Here is a 26,698-nt window from a genome sequence, read left to right on the forward strand (position 1 = left end):
GTGAATATATTTTTGTTGTGGCTGTGTGTGACATATATCATAATTCTTTAGGAAAAACTTTTCCAGTTACAGGGCAGCATCAAAACTGCTCTTTTATTGTCTTCATGTGTTCACTTTTTTGTGTTTGACTCCTTATGGTTGACTTGTCAGCCTGTGAAGCCACAGTTTGACTGAGCAATTTGTAGTCCTGCAGCACCACCTGCTGGCCAGATGGAGAGGCACTGATCAACTGATGTGAACCATTTGCTATATATGTAATTATTTATTAGGTTAAAAACGTCATTACGCCATTTTTTCATTATCAGACTGATGACAGTTCAGTCTCTGCTGCCACCTGCTGGTCAAACAATGACACAGCATGAGCTCAAAAGTACTGCATGGTTGAAGGTTTCCCTGTTCTTTAACATTCAATTCTTTAACATTCAGTAAAGGAGGGTCAGCCAGACACTGGACCAAGGACTCACTGCTTAAGTATTAGCATCAGCAGGCAGCCCAAGCCACAGCTGCAGGATTTTCCTGCAAATTTGAGGTTATTTCCACAAAAAGAAGCAGGATGATATTTCAGAGATTTACGGTTTTGTTTTTCTTTAAATAAATCCTGCTGGTGACCACCGAAGAGGTTTTGGATCTTCCCTGAAAGAAATTTAATCTGAATGGTGATCTTGATGTTTTAAACCAGCTTTCTTTAGGGAATTTACTGCAAATCTCTGTGTTTTTAAATAGTTTTAAAATTCCTAAAATGAACTAAATCTATCAGGAAAATGAGAAGAAATCACAGCTTTGACATTATGTGTACAACAGGTAAACAGTGTTTAAGAGTCATCAACTGAAGTGTGGCTGTAGTCAGAGGGCTGTAGTTAACGTAGCAGACTGACAGTAGAGAAAGTGTCATGACTCATGAGGAAATAGATACTGGGCTATTCAGGAGAAATTTAAAAGAGAAGCATGTAAAATACCTTTTTGTTATAGGCTATAGGTTACAGATTATGTAACTCAGACAAATTTGTCTGAACTACATATGTGGCACATTTCTGCCTGCAGGTACAGTCACACCACCACCACGCCCCACAAACCCCTGAATTATCGACTCTTTGCGGTCTGAATCTGACGTTTGAAGCCAAACAGCCAATAAACAGATCACGTGTGGTGTGTCGGAGGGAATATTCATCAGAGTACAGAAATGTAATTGTTTGAAACTCACACCGAACCACTTAATCACACATTACACCCTCAGCTTCGCAGATGTATAAATGCGAACTTGAATTTCTGCATAGCAAAGACAGAAACAGCAGCCTCTGATGTGTGGATGCTTTCATTCAGCTTGTTAACACTTTTTTTTATTCCCCCTGTGAAACATCACGAGGTGATGAGGAGAAAGAAAGTACAGCAACATTTACAGAGAGGCTCGGCATGCGTGTGCTTCCAGAATATGACTGGCTGGTTTATGGATGTCCGCCTCTGTCAGGTGTGCGAATGCCTCTTCCTGTTCAAAGCTCAAAGTCCAGCTGACAGACAGAGACAATCCACACAGCACCGCATACAACCACAAGAAAACATTTTTATTCTTTAAAGGAGGGATTTCCCTCGGCTGCACACACAGAGAAAGACGAGGAACAGTGGACACTTTGGGGAGTCTTTGAGGATCTGAAACATGGAACACTGAATCCGTCCTTACACATGGATTGTACCTGAAGACAGCAGCTTGGATAAAGTCTGAAATCACCACTGACTGGCGGCCATCTTGCAGACAGGTGTGTTTGAACAAACATGTCCCAGCAGATCTGAGCTGTTTAAACAGGACATTTCAGGTGATTTATTGACTGCAGGTGTCGTCAGACACGCATTACCAATAAAAACAAATCAAGTGTGTTCTCACTTTTCTGCTTTTAACCATTTTCAGAGTAAGTTGATGAATGAACTGAAATTATAAATGCATAATTAAAGCAATCATAAATGGATGTATGCTGTATTTGTGTATAGGCTTTCTCTAAGAAGGCCTTTTCCCTGCAGGTGATTAGACGGAGCAGCTGTCCATCTTCAAAACAAAAAACAGGTTAAAGCAGGCAGCTTTAATTCAATTCAATTTCAGTTATACAGTACTTAATCACAGCAACAGTCACCTGACAGTGCTTTTTATAAAAGACTATACAATAATGCAGAGAAAACTATGAGCACTTGGCAACAGTGGGAAGGAAAAACTCCCTTTTTACAGGAAATAACATCAAGCAGAACCAGGCTCAGGTACGGGCAGTGGTCTTCCGTGACCATTTGGGGGTGACAGGACAAAGACGTGCTGTGGAAGAGAGCCAGAGATTACTAACAAGTAATGATTAAATGCAGATCAGATTCAGGATCGCCTGATACAGCGCTAACTAAACGCTTTATCAAAAAGGAAAGTTTTAAGTTTAATCTTAAAAGTAGAGAAGGTGTCTGTCTGTTTGGTAACATATTCAATAACAGGGAGCCAATGAAGAGAAGTCAGTAGTTCTTTCTAAGATACTGACATGTCCACCTGACTGTGGTTCATCTGCAAACATAGCGTGGATGGTGGCGTGACTGCTTTCTGTGATTCAGACAACAAATACAGATAAAGGTTAAAGTCAGGAACGATGGTGTGTTTTGTTAAATGTAAAGAAATGAGTTTCTACCCCAAGCAGTTAAAGCACATTTAACTACATTCACCCACTGACACACAGTTATACCTAATGGTCTCTCAAACACACACAGACAAGCATCAAGAGCAATTTGGTGTTCAGGATCTGACCTTCTGCTGGCAGGTCATTTGCTTTACCTCCTGAGCCACAGCTGCCTTTTCACACTGAATGGTGCAGTTAACTAAAATCCCTTGCTGTGTGGTTAATCTGTGTGGCAGGATCTATGTGTGTGGTAAACAAGTAAACAATCTGCCTTTTCTTCAGTCTTTGATGGCAATCACAACATTCATGTATGCAGCTCACTAACCAAGCAGTCCACCAGTAGCTCCTAGTGTGGCATTGCATCCTCTCTTCCAAGTCAAGTCATTTCTAGCTCCAAACACCAACATGGCGACAACCAAAACGCTCCAAAAAGCAGGTTATTTACAGTCTGTGCTTCAAGTTTTGCTGCTTTTTAGTTTGAGCTCAGCCTCAAGTATTTTATGTTGTGATCACATTTTGTCTCTTTAATCTCACTATAATGATGCATGCATATATGTAAGTCTGTATGCACCCTTCCTCCTTCTTGGACGGTGGGCCAAAAAAGCTTTGCACAAACATCGTCAACATGCAGCCGTTATTAACATCATCGCCCTGTTGTTGTGTGTGCTGGTAAAAATAATAATAATTCAATAAAAATTTACCTTTTTGTTTATTCTCAGTGTGAAGAGCTCTGCTGGACTTTCTCCTCATCCCGTGCTCTGCCACTGCAGCGCCCCCTACTGTGCTGAATGGATCCTGAAGCCAGCCGGCTGCCAGCCCAGGTCCTGGGAGAGAACGAGGCGCTGCAGCAGTTCTTCAATGGTGGGATATCCTCCTAACATTAGCAGCACGTCACCTGCGAATATCACAGAATGAGTGAAAGCCTGAGGTTTGGATTTAAGGGGTGGGTCGTGCTGTAAGAATCCGTAAGGATGGTTGAGGATTTTCCGGTGAAAGTGCTGATGTCTTTAAGCAGGATAAAATTCTCTTGTGAGGTGACTTTAAGGTTGGTAATGTGACAGTTCCAGGAACGCTTGATAAACCTGTTATTAAGAGGGTTGTATGGACTTCTAAAGATGAGCTTGGAAGAAGGTTTGGATGAGTTACTGGGAAGTTAAGATCCTCAATAAGGACAGTTCAGAAATTCTTAAGGATTTCTACAGAAACATTCCCATGATCTAAAAGAGTCCTGAAAATCTGAGCAGTTCATTGTTGTCTGTGAGTTTCATTTCATTTTAGCCTTCACTTTTAGTCTGACCCTAAAAATAGAAACCCACCAACTGTCAGTAGGTTAACTGGCCACATGTACAGTACCTTATCTAGTTCCATATTGTCACAAAGCTGATAAGATCAAAAATTATTGATCAGTGTGTGTGTAGGTGAACTTTATCACGTGTGAAACTGGATGTTATTCAACACCACTGATTATATCAGAGGGACTTTTGATAAATAATGGAACAAATTATTACGATGCCTCTGCTCTGCTTTTCTTTATTTTCTGTCATGTAGCTCATATACTTGTGATAAACATCACCAGAGTTTCAAATACTATTGGATCTGTTTGATGTCATAGAGAGCAGATATTCCTAATGCGGTTATTTCAGCCACGCAGCTCTGCTTGTTTATGAGGGGCTGTCAATCAGAGAAAGATGGCTTAAACTGTAAGGCTGGCTGGAAGGATGGCTTTTATTGTGAACTGTGGATCATGCAAAACTACTGTAATGGAAGGATTAAAATCTGGAGGTGAAAATCTGAACTCTTTAACATTTGGTTTGTGTTTGTGACGACTGTGAAAATGTCGTTGTAATTTCCTCTGTGTGTGTGTGTGTGTGTGTGTGTGTGTGTGTGCGTGTGTGTTCAGGTCAGGATGTGAGCGGTGTGTTGGACAGCTCTGTCGCGGTTGACACGAGCATCCTGGAGCAGTACCTCAGCAACGATGTGGACCCCATCAGCTTGTAAGAGTCACCCTCAAAGACACATCGACACTTTGAGATCATGTTTTTCATCTGTTGCTCTTTTGGAGGTGAAAAGGGAGGTTTAAACATTTGAAATGTCCTTTAATGTGGATAGGAACCTTTTTTTAATACCTCTCTAATTTTGTACTTTTTTGCGTATTTTTCTGAGAGTGGCTTTGAGGTACAATTATCCGATTTTATTTCTGTCTGACAGCATGAACTCAGTTCTCCTCCTGTTAGGGTCATGACCCTACAGTTATGATGTAGGGTCTATAAAATGAAGTCCTGACTGTATTTCAATATTTTAATTGCCTGATAATCATTTGAATATATCTCAGTTACAAAGTTCACTATCAGGTGCAGAAGGTTTCCTCGTATTTTGCTGCATGAAACAGCTCATCCTGAAGCTGCAGAACTAAATATGAATATCATCATTTCTCCCTGGAGGAGATTCTGTTAGACAACAAACATTAAGTCAGTGTTCAGCTGGTTGTTATCACCAAAGGGAAGGCTGTAAATGCATAACACAATTAAACACTTATATTAAATATGAATAAGAATTGCTCTTCATGTTGTTTTTTTCCTCCCAGCATGCTGCCTGAGTCTCCTCCTGATTCGGGCTCAGAGGCCTGGTCACCTGCACAGATTCCAGGTACCATTTACAGACATCAGACATGCATTTTTATATGCAATATTTGCATTTTAAGAGACAACAAATTTCGTTTTTTCACATTCCTTTCTCCCATAGACCGCACGCTGACAAGAGCACTGGTTTTATTAACATTTGAAAAGCAAACCTGATCAAGCACACATGGTGACCCCTTTATAGCTATTCATAACTGAAATAATAATTACAACACCGCACAACTTTAACAGCCCCTTGAGTCTGCAGAAGCGTTCTTCACTTGTAATCTAATAATCTAGTACAAATTATTAATTCCAACAAGTGTAATCTTCCTCGTTATGTGTGAAAAAACTACAAACCTGTTACCTTGGGAGTGAGTGACTGGTTGCTCTTGTTGTGATGATTGTGCCAGCAAAGAGACCTCCCAAACATCAGGCATATGCACATCTGTGCTAATTGTTCAAGATATAAAAATAACAATGACTTGAGGCTCATAATAATCATGTTTTATCGCAAATAATTTATGAAACAAAAAAGCTTTTGTAAGACATTTTCTTCTCTAATCAGGGAACCTCCGCTACATGTCATCCTATTGGTCCAACCAGCCAACCACGCAGGAGGCATTTCAACCCACAAATGCATCTGCTGCTTCCTCCTCCTGTCACTTTAAGGGTCGACGGCCTGCCCCCTCCAACCCCAGCGAGCTGACTCATGATCAGCTTTGTATTTTGGGACTCACAAACACTTATATCAAGTCTGGGAGTCCACCTGCCCCTCCTGCTCCACCTGGACCACCTGCTCCTCTGCAGCAGCACCACACACATAACTCACCTGGACAATCACGCTATCTAAGTTCAGAGAAATACTCGCAATCTTACACCCCACCCACACCTCCTTCTCCACCTTTACCACCTTCAAACATCTATACCACAGCATGCACTGGACCAGGCTTGCTCCCAAATCTAACCACACCCTCTCCAACCCATATGCTGGGCTCTGCCTCCACACTACAAACCTGGTAAGCAGATATTCAGCTTTATGACGCTATGATGTCACAATGTGGTAATTTTATTTTACAATAGGTGGAATTGTTATCATGTAAATGACAGTCTGAATAAATAGTCCTAAAAGTTGACAGCAAGGTAACAGAAACCATGGGATACAATCCAAACCATAAAGATAAAGAAGGCATGGCATGTGTTTTAGAGACAGTCCTGAATTACTTACATTTTAAATCAGTTCTGCAATGACAGAGTGAGTCTGCAAAAGAAGGCTGAGAAAATATTCTTGAATTTAGACTGATTGACAGCCAGAACAAGTGAATGGAGTTTAATCAGTTAAAATAAATATTAAATTATTGTTGAAATGCGGAAAGTTTTTGACATTTAGAATTTAATCCCATTAAGTCACATGATATAGTATGCTACAGTTGCTATTGGTATACACAGAAGACTGTTATTGATATAAAAATGTGTGTGTACATATTATTGGCATAAAAATGCTACGAAGATGAAGCATGTAAAAAGGAAATAGCAGTGGACCTAAGATTAAGCCCTGTGGCACTCCATTGGAGCTTTGAATCTGTCTTCTCCTGTTTCAGCACCTTAGAGAGGAAAAAAAGGAGGAGATCAGAGTCTGAGGAACCATCTGCAGGAGTTGGCACCTCCAGCTCTGATGGTGAAGGAACTCATGGTGGTGTGGGGAGCACTGCAAGTGTTGGTGGAATGGGTGTGGGATCCTATCAACTACTATCTTGGGAACAGTACAGGCCAGAACAGTGGAGCACTTTGCACGACAGCAACTACCAGACACTGTGAGTCAAGGATCAACCCAGTCTCTTACTGCAAAGATAGCCTTTCTTGACCTACAACATGGTTTACCAGCATCACTGTGTTTTAGGTCTCCTCCTGCCTACCACGTTGATACAGATAAAGGCTTCAACTACTCCACAGCTGACGAGTCCTTTGTTTGCCAAAAGAAGAACCACTTTCAGGTCACTGTTCACATTGGTGTGGATGCAGAGCCACAGTACATCAAAACGGCCAGTGGGCCACAGGAAATCGACTTTTTCCAGATAAAAGTGTTCGGGGTAAAGGTGTGTATAGATTTACTTTCAGTTAGAGAAGGAAAAATAATCATGCAGACATTAAACATTAGTTTTAAATCAAAGGAGGTTTACATGCATAATAATACTCTATGAAAATGGTGAAACTCCATTGAGGGGCCAATGAACATTACATGGCTAAGGGTACAAGATAACTTCAGTGGGGTGAAGTCATCCTGTGCCCGTAGGAGAAACACAGCCTCAAAGTATTATGTTCCCACCTCCATTCTGCCAAACACAGTGAGTGCCAAAGACCTTGCAGGCGCTGCAAGATTTCAGTCCATTATGGTGTTTTGCTTTTAGATCATTAATAAACTCCTCACCTGCAGAGATGGGCAGTAACGCGTTACTTGTAATGCGTTACTGTAATCCGATTACTTTTTCCAAGTAACGAGTAAAGTAAGGGATTACTATTGCAAAAACGGTAATTAGATTACCATTACTTTCTCATAGGAATGCTGCGTTACTGCATTACTAAAACCGTTTTTTTTTCCGCGAGAATAATAATAATAATAATAATAATAATACATTTTATTTAAATAGTGCCTTTCAAAGCACCCAAGGACACTGTACAACAGATAAAAACTGGAAATATACACAATGATAAAAATAGAAGATAAAAGTTAAAACATACAGAAATTTAAGAATAGGCAATTTTAAACAGATGAGTTTTGAGGGTGGACTTAAAAAGAGAGAATGAACTAATATTTCTGAGGTCCGGGGGTAGGGAATTCCAAAGTCGAGGGGCAGAGCAGCTAAAGGCCCTCCCTCCCATTGTGATCAGACGAGCAGAGGGAACAGAGAGAGAAAGAGAAGATGAAGATCTGAGGCAGCGGGATGGGAGCTTCATCTGTAATAAGTCAGAGAGGTACGGTGGAGAGAGAGAATGAATAGCCTTGAATGTATACAGAATTATTTTAAAATGGATGCGAAATTTGACCGGGAGCCAGTGAAGTTGCTTCAGGATTGGGGAGATGTGGTGGGTAGAAGAAGTCCTAGTAATAATACGGGCAGCAGAGTTCTGGACACGTTGGAGCTTGTTGATAGATTTTTGTGTAAGGCCAAATAATAATGAGTTGCAGTAGTCAATTCTAGAGATAACAAGATTATGGATGAGAATGGCAGTGGCGTGAGGTGTGAGGAAGGGGCGGAGGCGATTAATGTTACGGAGTTGGAAATATGCTGCACGTGTAATATTATTGATATGTGAGTTAAAGGATAATGTGCTATCGAGAATGACACCCAAGCTTTTCACAGAGGGAGAGATAGGGACCAGCGAGTTATTGATGGTGAGAGAGAAATTGTTAATTCTGGATAGCAGTCGTTTAGTGCCAACCAGAAGAAGTTCCGATTTATTGCTGTTGAGTTTAAGAAAGTTGGAGGAGAACCAAGAATTAAGTTCAGCTAGACAGAGGATGAGGGAGGGTGGAGGAAGAGTAGAGTCAGGTTTGGTAGAGAGATAGAGCTGGGTGTCATCGGCGTAGCAGTGGAACTGAATATTATATTTACGAAAAATATGTCAGAGTGGAAGAAGGTAGATGATGAAAAGAAGGGGCCCGAGGACAGATCCCTGGGGCACCCCAGTGGATAAAGGAGAAAGCTGAGAAGTGAAGGATTTTAATTGAATGAACTGAGTGCGGTCAGATAGGTATGATTTAAACCAGGCTAGTGGAGTGTGAGAGAGACCAATAGAAGCTAATCTGCTAAGGAGAATGGGATGAGAGATGGTGTCAAAAGCTGCACTCAGATCAAGAAGGATAAGGATGGAGAGGAGACCAGAATCAGCTGCTATAAGAAGGTCGTTTGTTATTTTTATAAGAGCAGTTTCAGTGCTATGTAGAGGACGAAAGCCAGACTGGAACTGTTCGTAAAGGTTATTATCAGTTAGGTGAAGATGGACTTGTGAAGCAACTATTTTTTCAAGGATTTTTGAGAGAAATGGTAGATTGGAGATAGGACGAAAATTATTAAAGTTGTTGGGATCTAGACCAGTTTTTTTCAGAATTGGGGTAATAGCAGCAACTTTGAAGGAAGCAGGAACAGTTCCAGTGGTGAGTGAAGAGTGAATAATAGCAGATATGAGGGGAAGGAGAGGGAGTAAGCAGGCTTTGACGAGGACAGTGGGGATAGGATCGAGCTGGCAGGTAGAAGGCTTTGATTTATGGATGAGATCAGCAATATCAGCTAAGGATGGAAGTTGAAAAACAGAGAGGAAGTGAGAAGGGGGAGAAGTTAGGACAGAGAAGCTACATTGAGCATTAGGGTCCAGGTCTAAGTGTATTTTATGAATTTTATCAATAAAGAATAGCATTAGAGCATCACAGAAGTTAGATGAATAGAGATGAGCAGGGAGAGAATCAGGTGGCCTGTTAAAAGAGTTGAATAGTGAGAAAAGGGTCTTGGTAGAGTTCTCACTTGAGCAGACAATAGCAGAGTAATAAGCAGATTTGGTTTGACTAATACATTCCTGGTAAAACAGAACAGAATGTTTCATGACAGTGACGTAAGCGAGTGCCACGTTTGTGACAACAGCTGTGTGCAGATCAACAATGGATAACATATCGAGTACGGGAGAGAGTATGAGCGTGCAGCGTTTAAAGCGTGGAAATACTGACCTTATTTTGAGTTTGATTCCATAAAAAGTGACAAAAACATTAGTGTCCGCTGTGCGTGGGAAGAAAACTTCTTTTTACAGCGAAAAAAAACCCCCTAAACTTCCAAGCAAGCACCGAGTGCACTACGACGTAATGGGAAACTCACAGAGAAACTCGCGGATTCTTCCACTGATAACTGCGGCACACCTGCACCAGGGTAAACCTCCGCCTACCCTACTCCCGCTTTACAGGTGAAAATAGAGCAAAAGGACCACTAGTCTTTGATTTTATTCATTTTCTGCTGTGTTTTACTTGCATCTGTTTGAAAGAGTGAGTGTAAACACACACACAAAAAAACTATTTTTTGTGCTGGAATGTGCAGAAATTAGGTTTAAATATTAAACAAATTTCTTCCAGTCAGAGAATGTTGCATATAATTACATTTTTGCTTGATGCATAAAGTTAAAAGATTAAAACTAATAAAACAAGTTTTAAAAAGAGACCTTTCCATTTGATTACATTTTGTATGATGGATTATGTAGAAAAAGTAGAATTGGGCTGAAAGACCTATCGCTTTATCACCTCTTCAGGTTGTAAATCGTGTTTTTAAAAAGTAACTAAGTAACTAAGTAATTAATTACTTTTGAAAAAGTAATCAGTAAAGTAACAGGATTACTTTTTGGGGGAAGTAATCAGTAATTAGTTACTGATTACTTTTTTCAAGTAACTTGACCAACACTGCTCACCTGTAGTTTTGGACTAAACCACCACCTTTCTTATGATCCATGAGGCAACCTCTTGCATGGAGCTCCAGACTGGACATTTGATGGTCATCTTCTATTTATTTGATTTCCAAATAATCACAATAACACTTGCCACCTTCTCATCAAGCTTCTTACTGATGCTCTTGGTAAATGGTAAATGGCCTGTATTTATATAGCGCTTTACTAGTCCCTAAGGACCCCAAAGCTCTTGTAGCTCATTTCTGCCGTGTTCAGGTCTAAAATCTTGTTCCTACCATTCTTTGACAGCACTTTGGTCTTGTCCACCCAATTCATACATGCAAATACTTAGTATGCTTTCCGACATTACTCATCTGTGTAATGTTTGTTTGTCTCCTTCTTATCAAAGCTGGAAACTCCAAGTCACCTTGTGACCATTGAACAATCTCAACCTGACCGCAGCAAAAAACCCTTTCATCCAGTCAGGTATGTAACAGTATTAAAGTCCATATTTTTGACCAGATACATATGACTTAACTACTGTAGAAAAGCTTTTCTTTTGCCTGAATAATGTTTGAGCCTTATTGTCTTCATGGAAGACAGTACAGTATGATGTACAGCAGTTCAATGTTTAAGAAAGCAGCTGGGTGTTGAAGGAGAAAAGCATTTTAGAGCATTCCATTTTTTTTCCAACACTCCATTTTTCAAGACCAAAACTGTCTTATCCTGAATTCGATAAGCAGAAGACCTTGTATGGATTGATTTGATTTAGGCCTTTGTTGTCAAATTATTTAGCCTCTGGCAAGCTATCTAGACTACCAAATGGCAGATGATAGAGTTAAAAATGTGGCAAATACAGCATTTTAAACATAATGCTATCAAAACTTCCAGGGTCAGTCTACCCGGTGGCAAAATAACCAGAGTAACACTTGGCCGACTGCACTTCAGCGAGACGACGGCCAACAACATGCGAAAAAAAGGCAAACCAAACCCTGACCAGAGGTTTGTAAATGTATAAATATAAAAAAATTAATGAAGGCATAACAGCAGTAGATAACAATAATAATTGTTTGTGCTTATTCAGGTATTTTCAGATGGTGGTTGGTCTGTATGCTGTAGTCAAAGATGAGAGTTTTCCCCTGACAGCTTTGGTGTCGGAGAAGATTATTGTCAGGGTAAAAAAATACATCTATGAACCAAAAATTGATAAACCAATAACTCAATGACTGTATTAAAAAGTTTAAGATTCCATTAAAAATAAATAAATCTTTGCCACAGGCGTCTAACCCTGGTCAGTTTGAGACGGATGGGGACACAATGTGGCAGCGCGGAGTGGTGCAAGAAGATTTGGTGTGTCAGGGTCGGGTGGGCATCAACACCGACTCCCCTGATGAGGCACTGGTTGTCTGCGGTAATGCCAAAGTGATGGGCACCATCATGCAGCCATCTGACTGTCGCGCTAAGGAGAACATACAGCAGGTGAAAAAAATTTCATTATCTGAATATCTAAATGATGAGTTTTGTCCATTTGTAGCAGGTAGCTTTTTCATTTGTGGTTGATGTTCAACTCTCTAGTCTTCTGTAGTAGTATCTACATCAGCACAGAAATCTGTAGAATCTGAATCGACAGTTAAGTAGTTTTAGTATAATTTAAAAAGGCAATGTCTTAAAGACCACCACTGATATCTTTGGCATTTATTCAGTGGTTCAGCTGAATTCTGTTTGTCCTATTGTCCCTCTGACTTTACACATTAAAAATGACCAAAAATGTGTTCCTCTTTTTGCTTATTAGGTCGACTCTGAGCAGCAGCTGAAGAGAATTAATCAGATGAAGATAGTCGAGTTTGATTATAAACCAGAGTTTGCTTCCAAAATGGGAATAGACCACACCCACCAGACAGGTGCTGCAATTCATCATGCTGATCATACCATATGTTTGAATCTTTCTATTCTCCTCTGAGACGAGTGGCCCAATCTTGATGAAACGTTGCATAAACATTGCCTAGGGCATTGCGAGTGCCAACATCAATATGGTGTCTATAAATATTTTGTACAAATCCCACAATATTTATATATATTTATATATTTGGCAAATCAATTGAGCACCAAATTGTGACCTTACAACTGCATTCACCATGCACACATTTGGTGACAAGATGACAACAATGTGGTGATAAGAACACAACATTTGGGTGACCATCTTCATGTCATGAGACACTTTATGAAGCAACCCTTTGGGTAGCCAGTCGTCTAGTCTTGGGTCCATATTTTTGGGGGTAAATTTACCCCCAAAAATATGGATTTTAATACTATAACAAAATAATATGAAAAATATATCAATATATATATATATAAAATATATATACTATATTTATCCATGTGTCTTCTGATATTAAGGTATTATAGCTCAGGAGGTGAAAGAGCTGCTGCCTTCTGCAGTGAAAGATGTTGGAGATGTCATCTGTTCTGACGGAGAGAAAATTAATAACTTCCTCATGGTGGACAAGGTAAGAAGTGCTTACATATGAATTTTGTGTATTGTTGCACCCCTAATACATATATATATATATATATATATATATATATATATATATATATATATATATATATATATATATATATATATATATATATATATATATATATATATATGTGTGTGTGTGTGTGTGTGTGTGTGTGTGTGTGTGTTTTGTTTTTTTACTGATACTCTACATTTATGCTACTCTTCAAATACAACCAAATTTAGGTTACTTTAGTGATTTTCAAATCTTACATTGGTTGCATGCACACACAACACAAGGAAAAAAATGGTTGTCATTAGAAGAAACATTTAAGATAACATTTTGAAAGTATAATGGTTGCCTGACAACTACATCCTGCAGTGATCTTAGCAACCAGCACTAATGCCCTCCCTCTCCTCTTCCAGGAGCAGATCTTCATGGAAAATGTGGGCGCAGTGCAGCAGCTGTCAAAGCTCACTGACAACCTGGAAACTCGTATCAACGAACTTGAGGTCTGGAACCGTCGACTGGCAAAGCTGAAGAGTCTGACGGGTAGTCTACGATCCACTGGGTATTTACCTTCATCCATCTATCACTTAGTTACATCCATATGTATTCAGAGAATGACACTTTTTCACACACTTCTTGTGTGAAGAATTCAGGTTTGGGAGATTCAACAAAACTGTGTTAAGCTGCTTTCATACACAGTTTTCATTTTGTGAGGCTCAAACCGATAAGGATTGTTCTGCTTCGATAAAGATATTTTGCAGTTGATGACAGTCTGAAGTCTTGAAGCCATGCACATCACCAAATGCTGTGTCTATCAGGGAGAACAGCCCTAGCCATGGAAGAACCACTTCCAGTGGTATGAGAAAGCATTTGACCCCTTCCTGATTTCTTAGTTTCAGCATATTTGCCACACTTGTTCACAGATGTTTCAGATGATCAAACAAAATCTAATATTAGGCAGAGTTAACCCAAGAAATTTTTTGATGCATGCCCAATCATCCAGGTAAGGAAATGCCTGAAATTTCATTTTGTTCATCTGGATGTTGCGTTTTCAGTGGGAGAAATGTTTTGTCACTCATCCAAGTGAATTCTTCAGTCTTAAATTGAAGTCGTCTTTCTATTTCAAGAATTCTTGAAAGAGTAGCGTAAAATGGCTGACAAGTATTTTTGAGTATGATGGGACAATCTTTGCACGCCTATATTTAGGCAGTTCTGCCATTCTTCTTTGTAGAACCTCTCAAGTTTCATCAGGTTGGATGGGGAGTGTTGGTGCACATTTTCTGATTTCTTCAGAAATATTTAATGAGGTTCAAGTCGGGCGCTGGCTCGGCCAGGACTTTCACAGAGTGGTCCTGAGGCCGCTCCTTTGTTATCTTGGCTCTGTGCTTAGGGTCGCTGTCCAGTTGGAAGATGACCCTTCACCCCAGTCCAAGGTCCAGAGTGATCTAGAGCAGGTTTTCACCAATTCTCTATACAGTGCATTCATCTTTTCATTACTCCTTTCTAGTGTCCCGCTTCCTGCTGCTGAAAAACATCTCTGCAGCATTACGCTGCCACCACTACAGTAGAGATGGTTTTGGCCAGGTAATAAGCAGTGCCTGGTTTATTCCAGAAAACACTTGGCATTCAAGTCAAAGAGAATTTTGTTTTTCATGGTCTGAACATCCTTCAGGTGCCATTTACTGAGGAGTGGATTCTGTCTGGCCACTCATCATCATTGGTGGGAGCTGCAGAAATGATTGTCCTTCTGGAAGGTTTTCCTCTCTCCACAGAGCAACAAAGGCTCTCTGTCAGAGTGACCCTTGAGTTCTTGGTCACCTCCCTGACTAAGGTCCTTCTAAGCCAATTACTTAGACTGGCTGGTGGTCAGCTCTAGGAAGAATCCTGTTGGTTCCAAACTTCTTCTGTTTTTGAATGATGGAGGCCGCTGTGTTCACTGGAGATTTCAGTGTTGCAGACCTTTCTCTGTACCAATTCCCATATCTGTGCCTAGTTACAATCCTATCTCAGAGGTCTACAAACAATTTCTTGGACCACAGGTGGACTCCAAATGACTTACAGAAACATCTGACAGATTATCAGAGGAAACATGATGCACTTGAGCTCAATTTTGAGTGTTATGTATGTACTTGTAATAATTGTATTCTTTATTTTTAACACATTTGCAAAAATGTCAAGCAAACCTTTTCCATTCAACTAAGTGAAAGGGTTTGTCTTAGCAAACCTTCTTAACTGTTACATTTATGAGTTCAATTTCACAAGTTGTTGAATGCTAAAATGGATCAAAACAGAATATTACAATATCATAAAATGCATCCTTTAAAGGAAATCTAATATTTAAAAGGATGCATTTCATAATTTCTCTTAAAATAACTCCATTATGGTTATGTCTAAAGGCAGAGTCCTACTACAAAGTATATAGCACCATGGAAAATGACTCATGAAGTCTTTATTGCAACATTACTGTACTATATCAGTGCAAAGCACAGGTCAAGGACAACTGAGATTCTGAAGGCTACTGTGGGTAACACTGAAAGGCATTAATAGACAAGAAATCACCACAGGTAACAGATGATATAACATCCAAGGGATCAGTTACTATAGCTTTAGGTCTTATCTTGGGCTAGTTGAAACGCATCTTAAGAAATGTATATAGTACCTTAAGCTGATATCCCTGTAGAAAGTTGAAGGACTGTCGTTCACCTCTGTACAAAATAACCTCTTAACTTTGCTAAATGTCATGGATAGACTCATCACTATTCAAATAAATATAGTTTATTGTTATAATCTTGAAGGAGCTCTATCTTCCATCCTTCAAGAAGCATGTGGAGGGATGGATTTCAGGAGCAGGAGTAGAGTTTTAATTTTCTTCCTTTTTTTGGGAAAATTTATTCTGTGATTTGAAAATGAAGCAGTGTTTATGTTATTTCTAACAGGAGACCTCAGAAACACAGCAGCATGTCGACAATATCAATACCTGATGCATGTAAGACTGAAAAAGTGCAAAGGGAGGAGAAAAGTCACAAATACAGTCGGTGCCTGCGGCATAAAGTCTTCCAGATAAGCGTCTTCGCTCTGCTGGCCACTATGGCTTTCTGGTGAGATATGATGTCACTTAGAAATGATATGTTAAATTAAGAAAGAAAGAAATTCTATTTTGTAATGTGTTTGTGTGTGCAGTGTCATCTCCATCACCACTCTATACCTAGTTAACGTGAAGGAGGAAGATTTTGGAACCATTCCTGGAAACAGGTAAACAATAACAGCTTTCATAGTGATTCCTCGTCACTGAAACAGTTCCAGATCACCATCATTACATATGTTGTTTCAGATACACTAAGGCAGTGGTTCCCAAACATTTTTTGCTAGCCCCCTCCCCCTGGTCACGTCATGTGCAGGGCATTTTTGTTTTTGTTTGTTTGAAACCTACTGTGCATTTATTTGAATACTTCCAAAAGAATCATTCTCAGGCTGGTTAAACTTCCAGTGGATTTTAGAACTTTCACAGAGAAAGTAATGGAAACCACACCATAACAGATCAATAACTATCCTCTTGTTGTAGATAGGTCATCTCAGAGATTCGCGTGAGATTCTCTTGGCTGTTCTGATTGTTTTTGATGCATTTATGCTATATGATGACATTTGTCTCAATATGGACATTTATTGAGAAGAAGTCTACCCTCTTCTCTTACGTTAGCCTTGCCATTGTTCCGTAGCCACCAGGTAGCCTCATGTGTGAAATGGCCCTTAACTAACCCTCCAAACATAACTGGTATTTTGTTTTTTGTCTTCATTTATGTCCATCGTCACAGAAATGCTGTACAGTTCAGTTATTTTATACATATTTTGGTCAGAACGTAATATATCATCTTCAAATTTCTATTAGTTGGCTAGCTTCCTGATAACTCTACTTCACTTTGTAAAGCAAAAAAAAATCCTAAATATCCAGACTTTATTATAGCACCAGGGGAGACAGCCACACTGATCATTTTATTGGACTTGGACTATTTTTAAGTGTCAAAGTTTGTTTGTTTGGCAAGCTCCAGCATTATTTACCCCTTGAAATGACAAATGAAAATGAAGGGTGCTAAAAAGTTCTGAAATGTAGTACTTGTTAGCTTGTCTCCATTATTATTGTTATGTTAACCAACAAGTTTTATGTTTTTGTGTGTTAGTAATACTACTGAGACTCCTCTGCAAACCTCATCATGGACCAGCACAGGTAATGTTATGCCTTTTAACACTGAGTCTAAAGCCAAAAGGACAAAGACAAATAATGGTGTAAATAGTATTATAAGCATTTAGAGATCAGATAGAGACCTAAATACACTCACCTAAATACTCGGATTAAATTATTTCAGAGCTTTTTCAGTGCTTCTGAATTCCAATAGCAGTGGCAACAGAGAAAACAAAGTAATAATACGATAAATCTCTTCCAGTCCTGCCAACTGGTAGTCCTGGCCTCTGGCCCCCTGCTGTGGACTTCTGTGATCTGCTATACTGTGATAAGGTGTACTGCTGCCCTTCATCAACAGAGGGAACCACTAACTCAAACATCAACATCTCCAAATCAACAGAAATACCTGTTATGAAAGGTAAAGTTATTTCACTCTCTAGTTCTTGCTTACGTTAAAAGAAAATTTCATCATAACTGATTTTTGGTTCACCATTTGATATTTCTGCTCCTCAGAAAAAAACATTGAAGATTTTTATGGACAACTGAAAAGTGCTGGAGACTGTGAGTAAAATTTTATATAGTTTCAATTCATATATTAAAGTTATTGAGAGATCTTTGACTGATTTTAACTTAGAAGGGAAAAACAAAGTGTTATTCAAAAGATCCTTCAACAAGGATTCATGAAGCCTCACCTCCACCAGAGATACTAGTACCCCAGCCTAGGCCTGGGCCTGGCAGTGGGCGAGAGCTCGGTTTCAGAGCACACCGGGTCTTAATGCATGCAACTCCTCTGGGTTCAGCATGAATGCACCAAATGGCTCAATCCTCCTCTGGTCCCACAGGAGGAGCCATAGGGGTTTAATACTTTGTGGACTGATTGTAAGCAGATGCCTTGGTGGATCAATCTTCAGTTGCCAAAACTGGCTATAGGGACATCTGTTTAAATAGTTCGGGTTTCTGATCCTATCAGTATTACTTAGAAGGCAAACAGAGCTTGGATGGAGTCAGGGAGGAGACCCTCCCAGCTCCAGCTGCTTTTCAGTCCCGCTGATGCCGATCGTGTTCCCTCTGAAGGCCTGCTTGGTTGCGTGGCCTAGCCGTCAAGCCCTCCTCCTTCAGTCCCAATGTTATCAGCAGCTCGCCTCTAATCCATGCATTTAGTAAATAACTGGATTTTTTATGCTTTTTTATGCTAATCTTGAGAGGAGAGAGGCTGGCCACAATGCGTTTATCTCTCTTCCATGTAGATGTACTAGAATAGGAAGGAAGCCAAATCCTTGAAAGTTATAATCTTACACAGCAAAAATGAGCAGAGAAAAAGCCAAAAAATATACCCAGAAAACCAATATAAAACCAATTCGTGGGTCCACAGTGTTTGGGCGGTGGTTGCTCTTCTGCCATCTATTGCTGCAATATGTAACTTAATGTAAGAACTAGAGTAAGAACAACACCAAATGTTCCTAGGAGCCATTTTTTACATTATTTGCCCACATGTAGCCTCCTCTCTCTCCTCCCCTTTCTTGATGTCCATGACATTCCTTGTGGTTTTGGGTTGGGGAACAGTCTTTTGGGCAATAACAGTGAGACTTGGAGTGTGAGTGCCCTGCCTGATCTGAACCTGATTGGCATGAGGTTTCATAAGTGCATGTAGCAGCAGTATATACTGGGTCACAGGGAAGATGATGCATTGCCTAATGTTTCTAGTCCACTAAAATAAAGGATGTTTATTACATGTTAAACTTGAACCTTGAATTCCTGGACTTGGATTTTTGATGCTGTTTCTGGTCATAAATTTCATAATTTTTCATTTATCATCATTTACTTGCATGAGAACTGCAGTCTGAGTGACACCAGTAATGCTCCTATGATTTTCTTTGTTCTTTGTCTTTAAAAAAAATAAATAAATTATACATCTGTTTTTCTGTTTCTATCAGGGACGAACACCACTATCCACTCTATCACGATCAAAGAAAGCCAGCTGGTGATTGACAGAAAATACTGCCTAAGAGACGAATGTGGGTAAGTAGAGAAAGCGAACATAAACACACTGTGATTGTATGCAGGTTATAGACTGTTTAGTATATTCTTCATTTGATAACACTGCTGTAAAAAGGGTGTTTCAGCTTTTGCGAGCTTGTTAAATAACCAGATTCAACATGAGAGCCAAATAAAGTGGACTTTGTCCCAATATCAAACATTTATGGGTTAAATCTCATCCTAAGCCCATGGCTCTCCAAGTGCAGCTCGTGGGCAAATTGGTGGCCCTTGTTTATTCTTTGTGTGGATCGTGGGCGTAACAAAGAAAGAATGCACTCCCAAAATCTTCTTTGGCCACTCTACACCTTTGAGCTGTCATTTTAACTATTGCCTTTATTTTCAGTGGTCACGGAATATGAATATGAACATGTAGAGAACCACTAGCAAAATTTAATTTCAAATCTCGTAAATTTTAATTTTAAGGAGTTCCTTGTTATACTTCTATCACCAGCAAGTTGTAAAAAATCTGCTGAGGTTTTCCTATGTCAACATTTTATTTCTATGGCGCTTGCCAACTGTTATTTTATCTGTAATGCTTGTGATTTTGGTATATAATTGCTTGTAAGGTGTCCCTGAGTGCCTTAAAAAGCATGCACAAATAAAATGCTCTTATTATTACCTTTGCTGTTGCAGAGTTCTACCATAAAGTTCACTATAGGATTCTTTGAGAGTCATGTCACTCTCTTCTAAAGCACTACGTTAAATGTCTTTATATAGACTCAATTATTGCAAAATAGTTCCACAGTGAAAGTTTTCACACCTTTGTGATGTAACTTTGTGGACAGCGTGAGGAGATCCCTCAGCAGGATCAATGCACATAAAGCTCCGGGTCCTGACAACATTCCTGGTCGTGCACTGAGAGACTGTGCAGTGGAACTCACTGATGTCTTCACAGACATCTTCAACATATCACTCATCCAGGCTGTCGTCCCCACATGTTTTAAAGCCACCACAATCATTCCGGTTCCAAAAAAGTCATCTCCCTCCTGCTTTAATGACTACCGTCCTGTTGCACTTACTCCCATCCTGATGAAGTGCTTCGAACGACTAGTCATGCAACACATCAAGACTGTCCTGCCCCCCTCCCTGGATCCCTTCCAGTTTGCCTATCGGCCCAACCGCTCAACCGATGATGCCATCTCCACTGCACTCCACTCGGCACTCACACACCTGGACAAAAATGACTCATATGTTCGAATGCTGTTCATAGATTTCAGTTCAGCATTCAACACCATAATCCCCCAACAGCTCATTCAAAAACTGGTCCAGCTGGGGCTCAACACCTCACTGTGCAACTGGCTGTTGGATTTCCTCACCGGAAGACCTCAAGCAGTACGGGTTGGCAGTAATACATCCAGCACCATCATTTTAAACACGGGGGCCCCGCAGGGATGTGTGCTGAGCCCCCTCCTCTTCACTCTGCTGACCCATGACTGCACCCCATCATACAGCTCCAACCTCTTCATCAAGTTTGCGGACGACACAACGGTGGTGGGTCTCATTAGCAACAGGGATGAGACCGACTACAGAAGTGAGGTGAGACGCCTGGCCACGTGGTGTGCTGACAACAATCTCTCTCTGAATGTGGAGAAGACGAAGGAGATTGTTGTGGACTTCAGGAGAATGCACACCCAACATGCTCCTCTGACCATTGACGGAGCGTCTGTGGAGAGAGTGAGCAGCACCAAGTTCTTGGGTGTGCACATCACAGAGGATCTCTCCTGGACGTACAACACCACAGCACTGGCCAAGAAATCACAGCAGCGTCTCTTCTTTCTCCGCAAACTAAGAAGAGCAGGAGCTCCAGCCCCCATCATGTACACTTTCTACAGAGGCACCATCGAGAGCATCCTGTCGAGCTGCATCACTGTGTGGTTTGGAGCCTGCAATGCGTCCTGTCATAGAACCCTCCAACGCATAGTGAGAGCTGCAGAGAGGATCATTGGTGTCTCTCTCCCCTCCCTCCAGGACATTTACAGCACCCGTCTCACTAAAAAAGCCCTTTGCATAGCGGCTGATCCCACACACCCAATGCAAAGCTTCTTCAAGCTGCTGCCGTCGGGGAGGAGACTGCGGAGTCTCCAGGCCAGGACCAGCAGGCTGAAGGACAGCTTCATCCATCAGGCTGTCAGGAAGCTTAACTCCCTCCCGATTCTGCCCCCTCTCCCCTCTCTCCTCCACGGTCTCACTGAACTCTGTCACACACACACAAACACACACACTCTCTGACTCACTCACTGGCCTGCACCAGTTACCAGTCACTTTGTGGAGCATTGGACTGCCATTACCTCATAAGACTTTGTTGTTACACTTTCTCTTACCATACATTACCAAATCTCCATTTGCACTATTTGCCTATTTGCACTACTCTGCCTGGTTTACACTCAATGTCACTTACCCATTATATTGTATATTATATAGCTTTCTTGTTATATGTAAAATTGTATTTATTTAAATTTTTACTTTTTAATTATTTTACTTGCATTTTTTAATCACTTTTATATTTAAATATATTTAAATGTTCATTTGCTATTTATCTAGGGAGTGAAGAGTAACGCAATTTCTATTCTCCGTATGTCCTGTACATGTGGCAGAATCGACAAATAAAGTTGACTTTGACTTTGACTTTGACTAACTGTCTCCATCTACTGGACGTCCTTCTTAGATCTTTAGCAAGGAGACACTTTTGTAAAAAGAGTGAGAAGACTGTGAAAAGGTAAACTTAAATGATATTTTAAGAAAACAGGCTGCAGTAATGCTTGACTGTGCATGTGGAGTGGATGTCGATGTCAAAGTCAAAAAGACCTTTAATCTTAAATGCCAGTAAAATCTCAATTAAATTTTGGCAGGTCCTCAGTAATGATACATGCTACCTCGTGCTATTAATTAAATATGTAGTAAAAATAAATAACGTTATACTTCTGTTGTTTCCTTTAAGCCCCAGTCGATACATCTTCAGAGTTCCTGTCAGTGAGTTTGTTCCTGTCAACATGAAAGTAACCCTGCTCATGAAGTAAGTATCCTAATATACTCACACATGCTATTAAAACATGTATTATTAATATTATTATTCTTGTTATTCTTATTATTATTATTTATATTTAAGCTTAATCTATTCCCTTTTTATCTGCTAATGTTGGAATGACACTTTAGATTTTCAAATGCCAATTTACATGCGACATTGAAATAAATTGACATAAATGTTATTTTCTGTTTGTGTATATAAATCTGTGTCTGGTTTATGTAGCTCTACAGAGGAGTTGGTAGTCCATCTGTGCAATTTTGATGAGTCCACAGTCTGTTCTGCTCAGCTGGATATCAGCGCTGTGTCTGACAGCAGATACCCATCAAATACACAGGTCAGAATCAATAATCTGTTTCCCTAAACGTCACTTATATACAGCATGCAAGTATAAATGTAAATGTAAAAGCTTCACACAAAACAATAGGATAATTAACAGGGTTTTTCTTTATTTGTAAGCTGAGCTTTTATCTTCTTTAGAACATAAATGCCATTTTTAAAATAAGGGAATCTCCTCGTTGTTTTTCATTAATTTAAGGCTTTTTCATCTTTAAGAATATAAGTCAATATTAAGTATAACTTCTTATCATTTACATGAAATTTGAAAAAAAAATGTTTTAATAGATTAAATTCATCCAGACTTTGGAACTTAAAAAAAAAATAAAAAAGTAGAATGGTGTGCTCTAATTCATGAAAATTAAATATATATATATATAGATATATATATATATCTATATATATATATATATATATAAATTATTGTTTACTATGTCTATGTTATAAATATGAGACAATACAGAAATGTGTTTAATATCTAATTGTTTACTGTGACGCTGTGTATTAAAACACAAAAGCCTGTGTGAAGATGCAAATTAATGGATCATTTTTCATCGTTTTTTTTTGTTACATTGCTGGTCAAAATCAATCCACCCATTCATCAGTTTTCTTCCATTTATCAGGCCTGGCTTGTTCGGCAGTTAGGCAGAAATTTGTTTTGAGGGTCGCTGAGGTTCCAGTTCACTAACTCAGTCACTGTGGCAGTTAATAATGCAGGAAGTGTGGGCCAATCACTGATGAATAATGAATGTGTGGCAGGTTTTCTTCACAGTGGGATGACAACATGCTAATCACAGTAACACTTAAACCTTGATATACAGAGGACTGTCCAGAAGACCAAACATACGAATACTTTGTCATACGTTTACATTTATGTCGAGGTTTTCTTTCTACTAAGTGAGTTTTGAGGCATGAAATGAATCAGTCCTGATTCTGGAATAAAAAAGAAGAAATAAACTTATCTGGATCTGTGAAACTTACTTTGAGTGAATTTTCAGCCTTGTCAAAGTAATTATCAAGGGCAGCGCTGATGAAAATCAACCCAGCTGTAGAAATCGTTTGATTTTGCCCTTGTTTTAAAGTTAAATACTAAGTCTCTTAAAAACTATATTATATTTATCAAAAACCATTTAATTATTCTCAAAAATTAAGTAAAGCTTCATCAATAATTCAGAATAATTTCGAACTTCTAACTTTGGGAATGAATTTAGTTCATTTGGGGAAGTTTGAAGCCTTTTTCTTTCTTCTAATATGAAGTGATGAGTTTGGCTTATCTTCTTAAGACAAAATGAGAATTTTACTAATATTCCTTCCAATCTTACAAACATATAAAATCTGGGGTACTTTTAGCACTTCGGTATCAATTGGCCCAAATGTCACAAGCCAGACTTCTTATGGTTCATGACAAGTGTAGTGTGGGCATCTGTGGCCCATGCTACACTTGTCAAGGAGGAGAACTGGCAGATGAGTTGCAGCAACCAGGCTCTTAATTGCTATCTGAGTAGGTATGGCCATTTTTCACTTTTATGGGCTAATTCCCCAAATGAGCAAAGAAGTGATCATGATAACATTCATTCAGAATTAGCTTCAAATAATTGTTTTTCTGACCTTAATGTGACATTTTTTTACTGTTTCCATTGAAAATTAGAGGTTTTGCTGAATAAATAGTAACTGACCTTTTTTGGCCTTTTTTCGGCAGGGGGAACATGAATGGCCTCTTCATGTGGCTCGCCTTTATCAAAGCTGGTATCACTTCCGCTCAACAGTGGCTGTAAGAAACCAAAAATTATTAATTTTTCTTCTATAAAAGACCTACATTTCACTGGTTATGAAACCTTAAAGACACACAGTCCTCTTCTTGCTGCATGAACATGAAAACACTATTTAAACAATCCTCACTTTTACTAAGAACATTGATGGAAACATTAGTGTTATAAAAACATTTTATTTTATGTTGCCTGTCATAGAAATTTTCATTATTGATGTTATTTATATAAATATTTTCACAGAAACATGGATCCTACAGACTGTTGGGCTATAATAATGTATATGCTTATCAATATCTTTCTTCAGGGTCAAGCAGACTGCAGTACCAACTATCAATACGCAGGGGCGCTCTTCACAGACTACCACTTCTACTTCTACAGACACTGCACGGAATTTTAGAAACATAATTACAGACAAATTACAAAAACATGTTTATGGAAAATTTGCTTTATTTCTGCAAAGATGACAATTAGAGAAATCCAAGTATGCTCCAATCACTTCTGCAAGTTTTTATGTTTGGTTGTTTTGTTTTGGGGCGTTTCGCGGGGTGGGGTGGGGGATGGGGGGGCAGGTTTGTTATTCTAGAAAAATGGCTGGTTAATTAAAAAAAAACAAAAAAAAACGACAAGTTGAAAACATTAACTTTGACGTTGTATTATTTAATGTATTTTACTCATATCTTTGTTTTGTGCTAACTTTTACACAGACTGGCAAACATGGAAATGCCAAAAATAAAAAACATTACAACGACCCATCTTCCAATCAGAGAGGGGGAGTCAGAGATGGGATTTACTGTGACTGCAGTTCAGACAGGATAAGTGTAGGCACACATGCGGGGATCATCGAGATTTAAAAAAAAGTATATTTCTGCCATGTGAAAATTTGTTTTTTATATGCATTTTTAAATTGTCTATTTTTCTGCCTTTTCTCAAATATTTGTTTTTGTTTTTCTTTGATATGAGCAATTTTACCTCCTTGTGTCTGTGAAACTGTTAAAATGTAGATAGATATAAAAATCCTTATATACACACGACATCCCAGATGCGAATGAATAAATAATTTAGATTAAATACTTTGTTTCTTCAGATAGTTGAATGTGCTGACAAAAAAATCACACAAAATTTATCAATGGAAATCAAATTTAGCAACCCATGGAGGTCCATATTGTGAGTCACGCTCAAAATTAAAATTGAAAAAAAAAAAACCACACTGCAGGCTGATCCAACTTTGATGTAATGCCCTTAAAACATGCCAAAATGAGGCTCAGTAGTGTGCGTGGCCTCCACGTGCCTGTATGACCTCCTTACAATGCTTGGGTATGCTCCTGATGAGATGATGGATTATCTGTTGAGGGATCTTCTCCCAAGTCCTGGACTAAAGCATCTGCCAACTCCTGGATCAGGCGGGACATGATGTCCCAGATATGTCCACTTGGATTCAGGTCTGGGGGAACGGGCGGGCCAGTCCATAGCATCAATGCTTTGTCTTGCAGGAACTGCTGACACAAGCAGGCAGCAGAACATTCTCCACGGTGTCTCCAGACTCTGTCACATCTGTCACATGTGCTCAGTGTGAACCTACTTTCATCTGTGAAGAGCACAGGTCACCAGTGGCGAAGATGCCAATCTTGGTGTTCTCTGGCAAATGCCAAACACTCCTATCCTCCTAGTTTACAAAATGCAAATATGGCCATAGGGTTAACTTGTCTTGGTTTATAACTGTAATCATCATTTCCTAAAATAATAAAAGTTCATTTTAAATATTTAAATATTATCTATAAACCTAACCAAGGAAATGGCAGAATAGCTTGTGATAAAAGACCGAAACACCCTTTGAAGTTGAGGCACACGACGATGTGTCCTGTTGGTAAAGTTTCCGGGTGCCATTCCTCAAGACTTTCACCATTTGAAGCAATGTTTTATCAGGGATTGTAACACTTAGTTACAAAATGATTATTGAATCATTTAAATATAATGTTAAGTGTTTTTAGAATTCGTAAGTTTTATATTCAACATTCAAGTTTATGGGGATGTGCCACTTTCTATGCATTACCATAGTGTAAACGTGGTCCTGACTTCAACCTGTAATCAAACCTTGTAATTACTGACTTTCTATATTGCACCACTATTGGGTAAAAAATTTAACTTTATGTTTACGGCCAGTTTTAGCTTCAC

General features: G+C 39.3%; 1 protein-coding gene across 1 annotated transcript; it reads left to right on the top strand.

Annotated features, from left to right (window-relative positions):
* The first annotated feature begins 1,519 nt into the window (after positions 1-1,519).
* Positions 1,520-25,053, top strand: myrfl (myelin regulatory factor like). The gene is made up of 24 exons (XM_086269114.1): positions 1,520-1,751; positions 3,356-3,497; positions 4,537-4,630; positions 5,221-5,282; positions 5,823-6,273; positions 6,856-7,068; positions 7,155-7,350; positions 11,085-11,161; positions 11,567-11,677; positions 11,760-11,850; positions 11,954-12,154; positions 12,468-12,576; positions 13,073-13,182; positions 13,602-13,747; positions 16,122-16,283; positions 16,366-16,437; positions 17,361-17,407; positions 17,625-17,780; positions 17,876-17,923; positions 19,297-19,381; positions 22,338-22,412; positions 22,647-22,758; positions 24,457-24,528; positions 24,831-25,053. Exons 2-24 carry the CDS (start codon positions 3,425-3,427, stop codon positions 24,921-24,923), a joined length of 2,856 nt encoding a protein of 951 aa, XP_086125240.1. The 5' UTR covers positions 1,520-1,751; positions 3,356-3,424; the 3' UTR covers positions 24,924-25,053.
* The last annotated feature ends 1,645 nt before the right edge of the window (positions 25,054-26,698 follow it).

Source organism: Aulonocara sp. 'chitande type north' Nkhata Bay, linkage group LG17 (genome assembly GCF_057382095.1).
Source record: "Aulonocara sp. 'chitande type north' Nkhata Bay isolate Kocher_YH1m ecotype deep benthic linkage group LG17, A_spYH_male_GT1.1, whole genome shotgun sequence".
Lineage (NCBI taxonomy): Eukaryota > Metazoa > Chordata > Actinopteri > Cichliformes > Cichlidae > Aulonocara > Aulonocara sp. 'chitande type north' Nkhata Bay.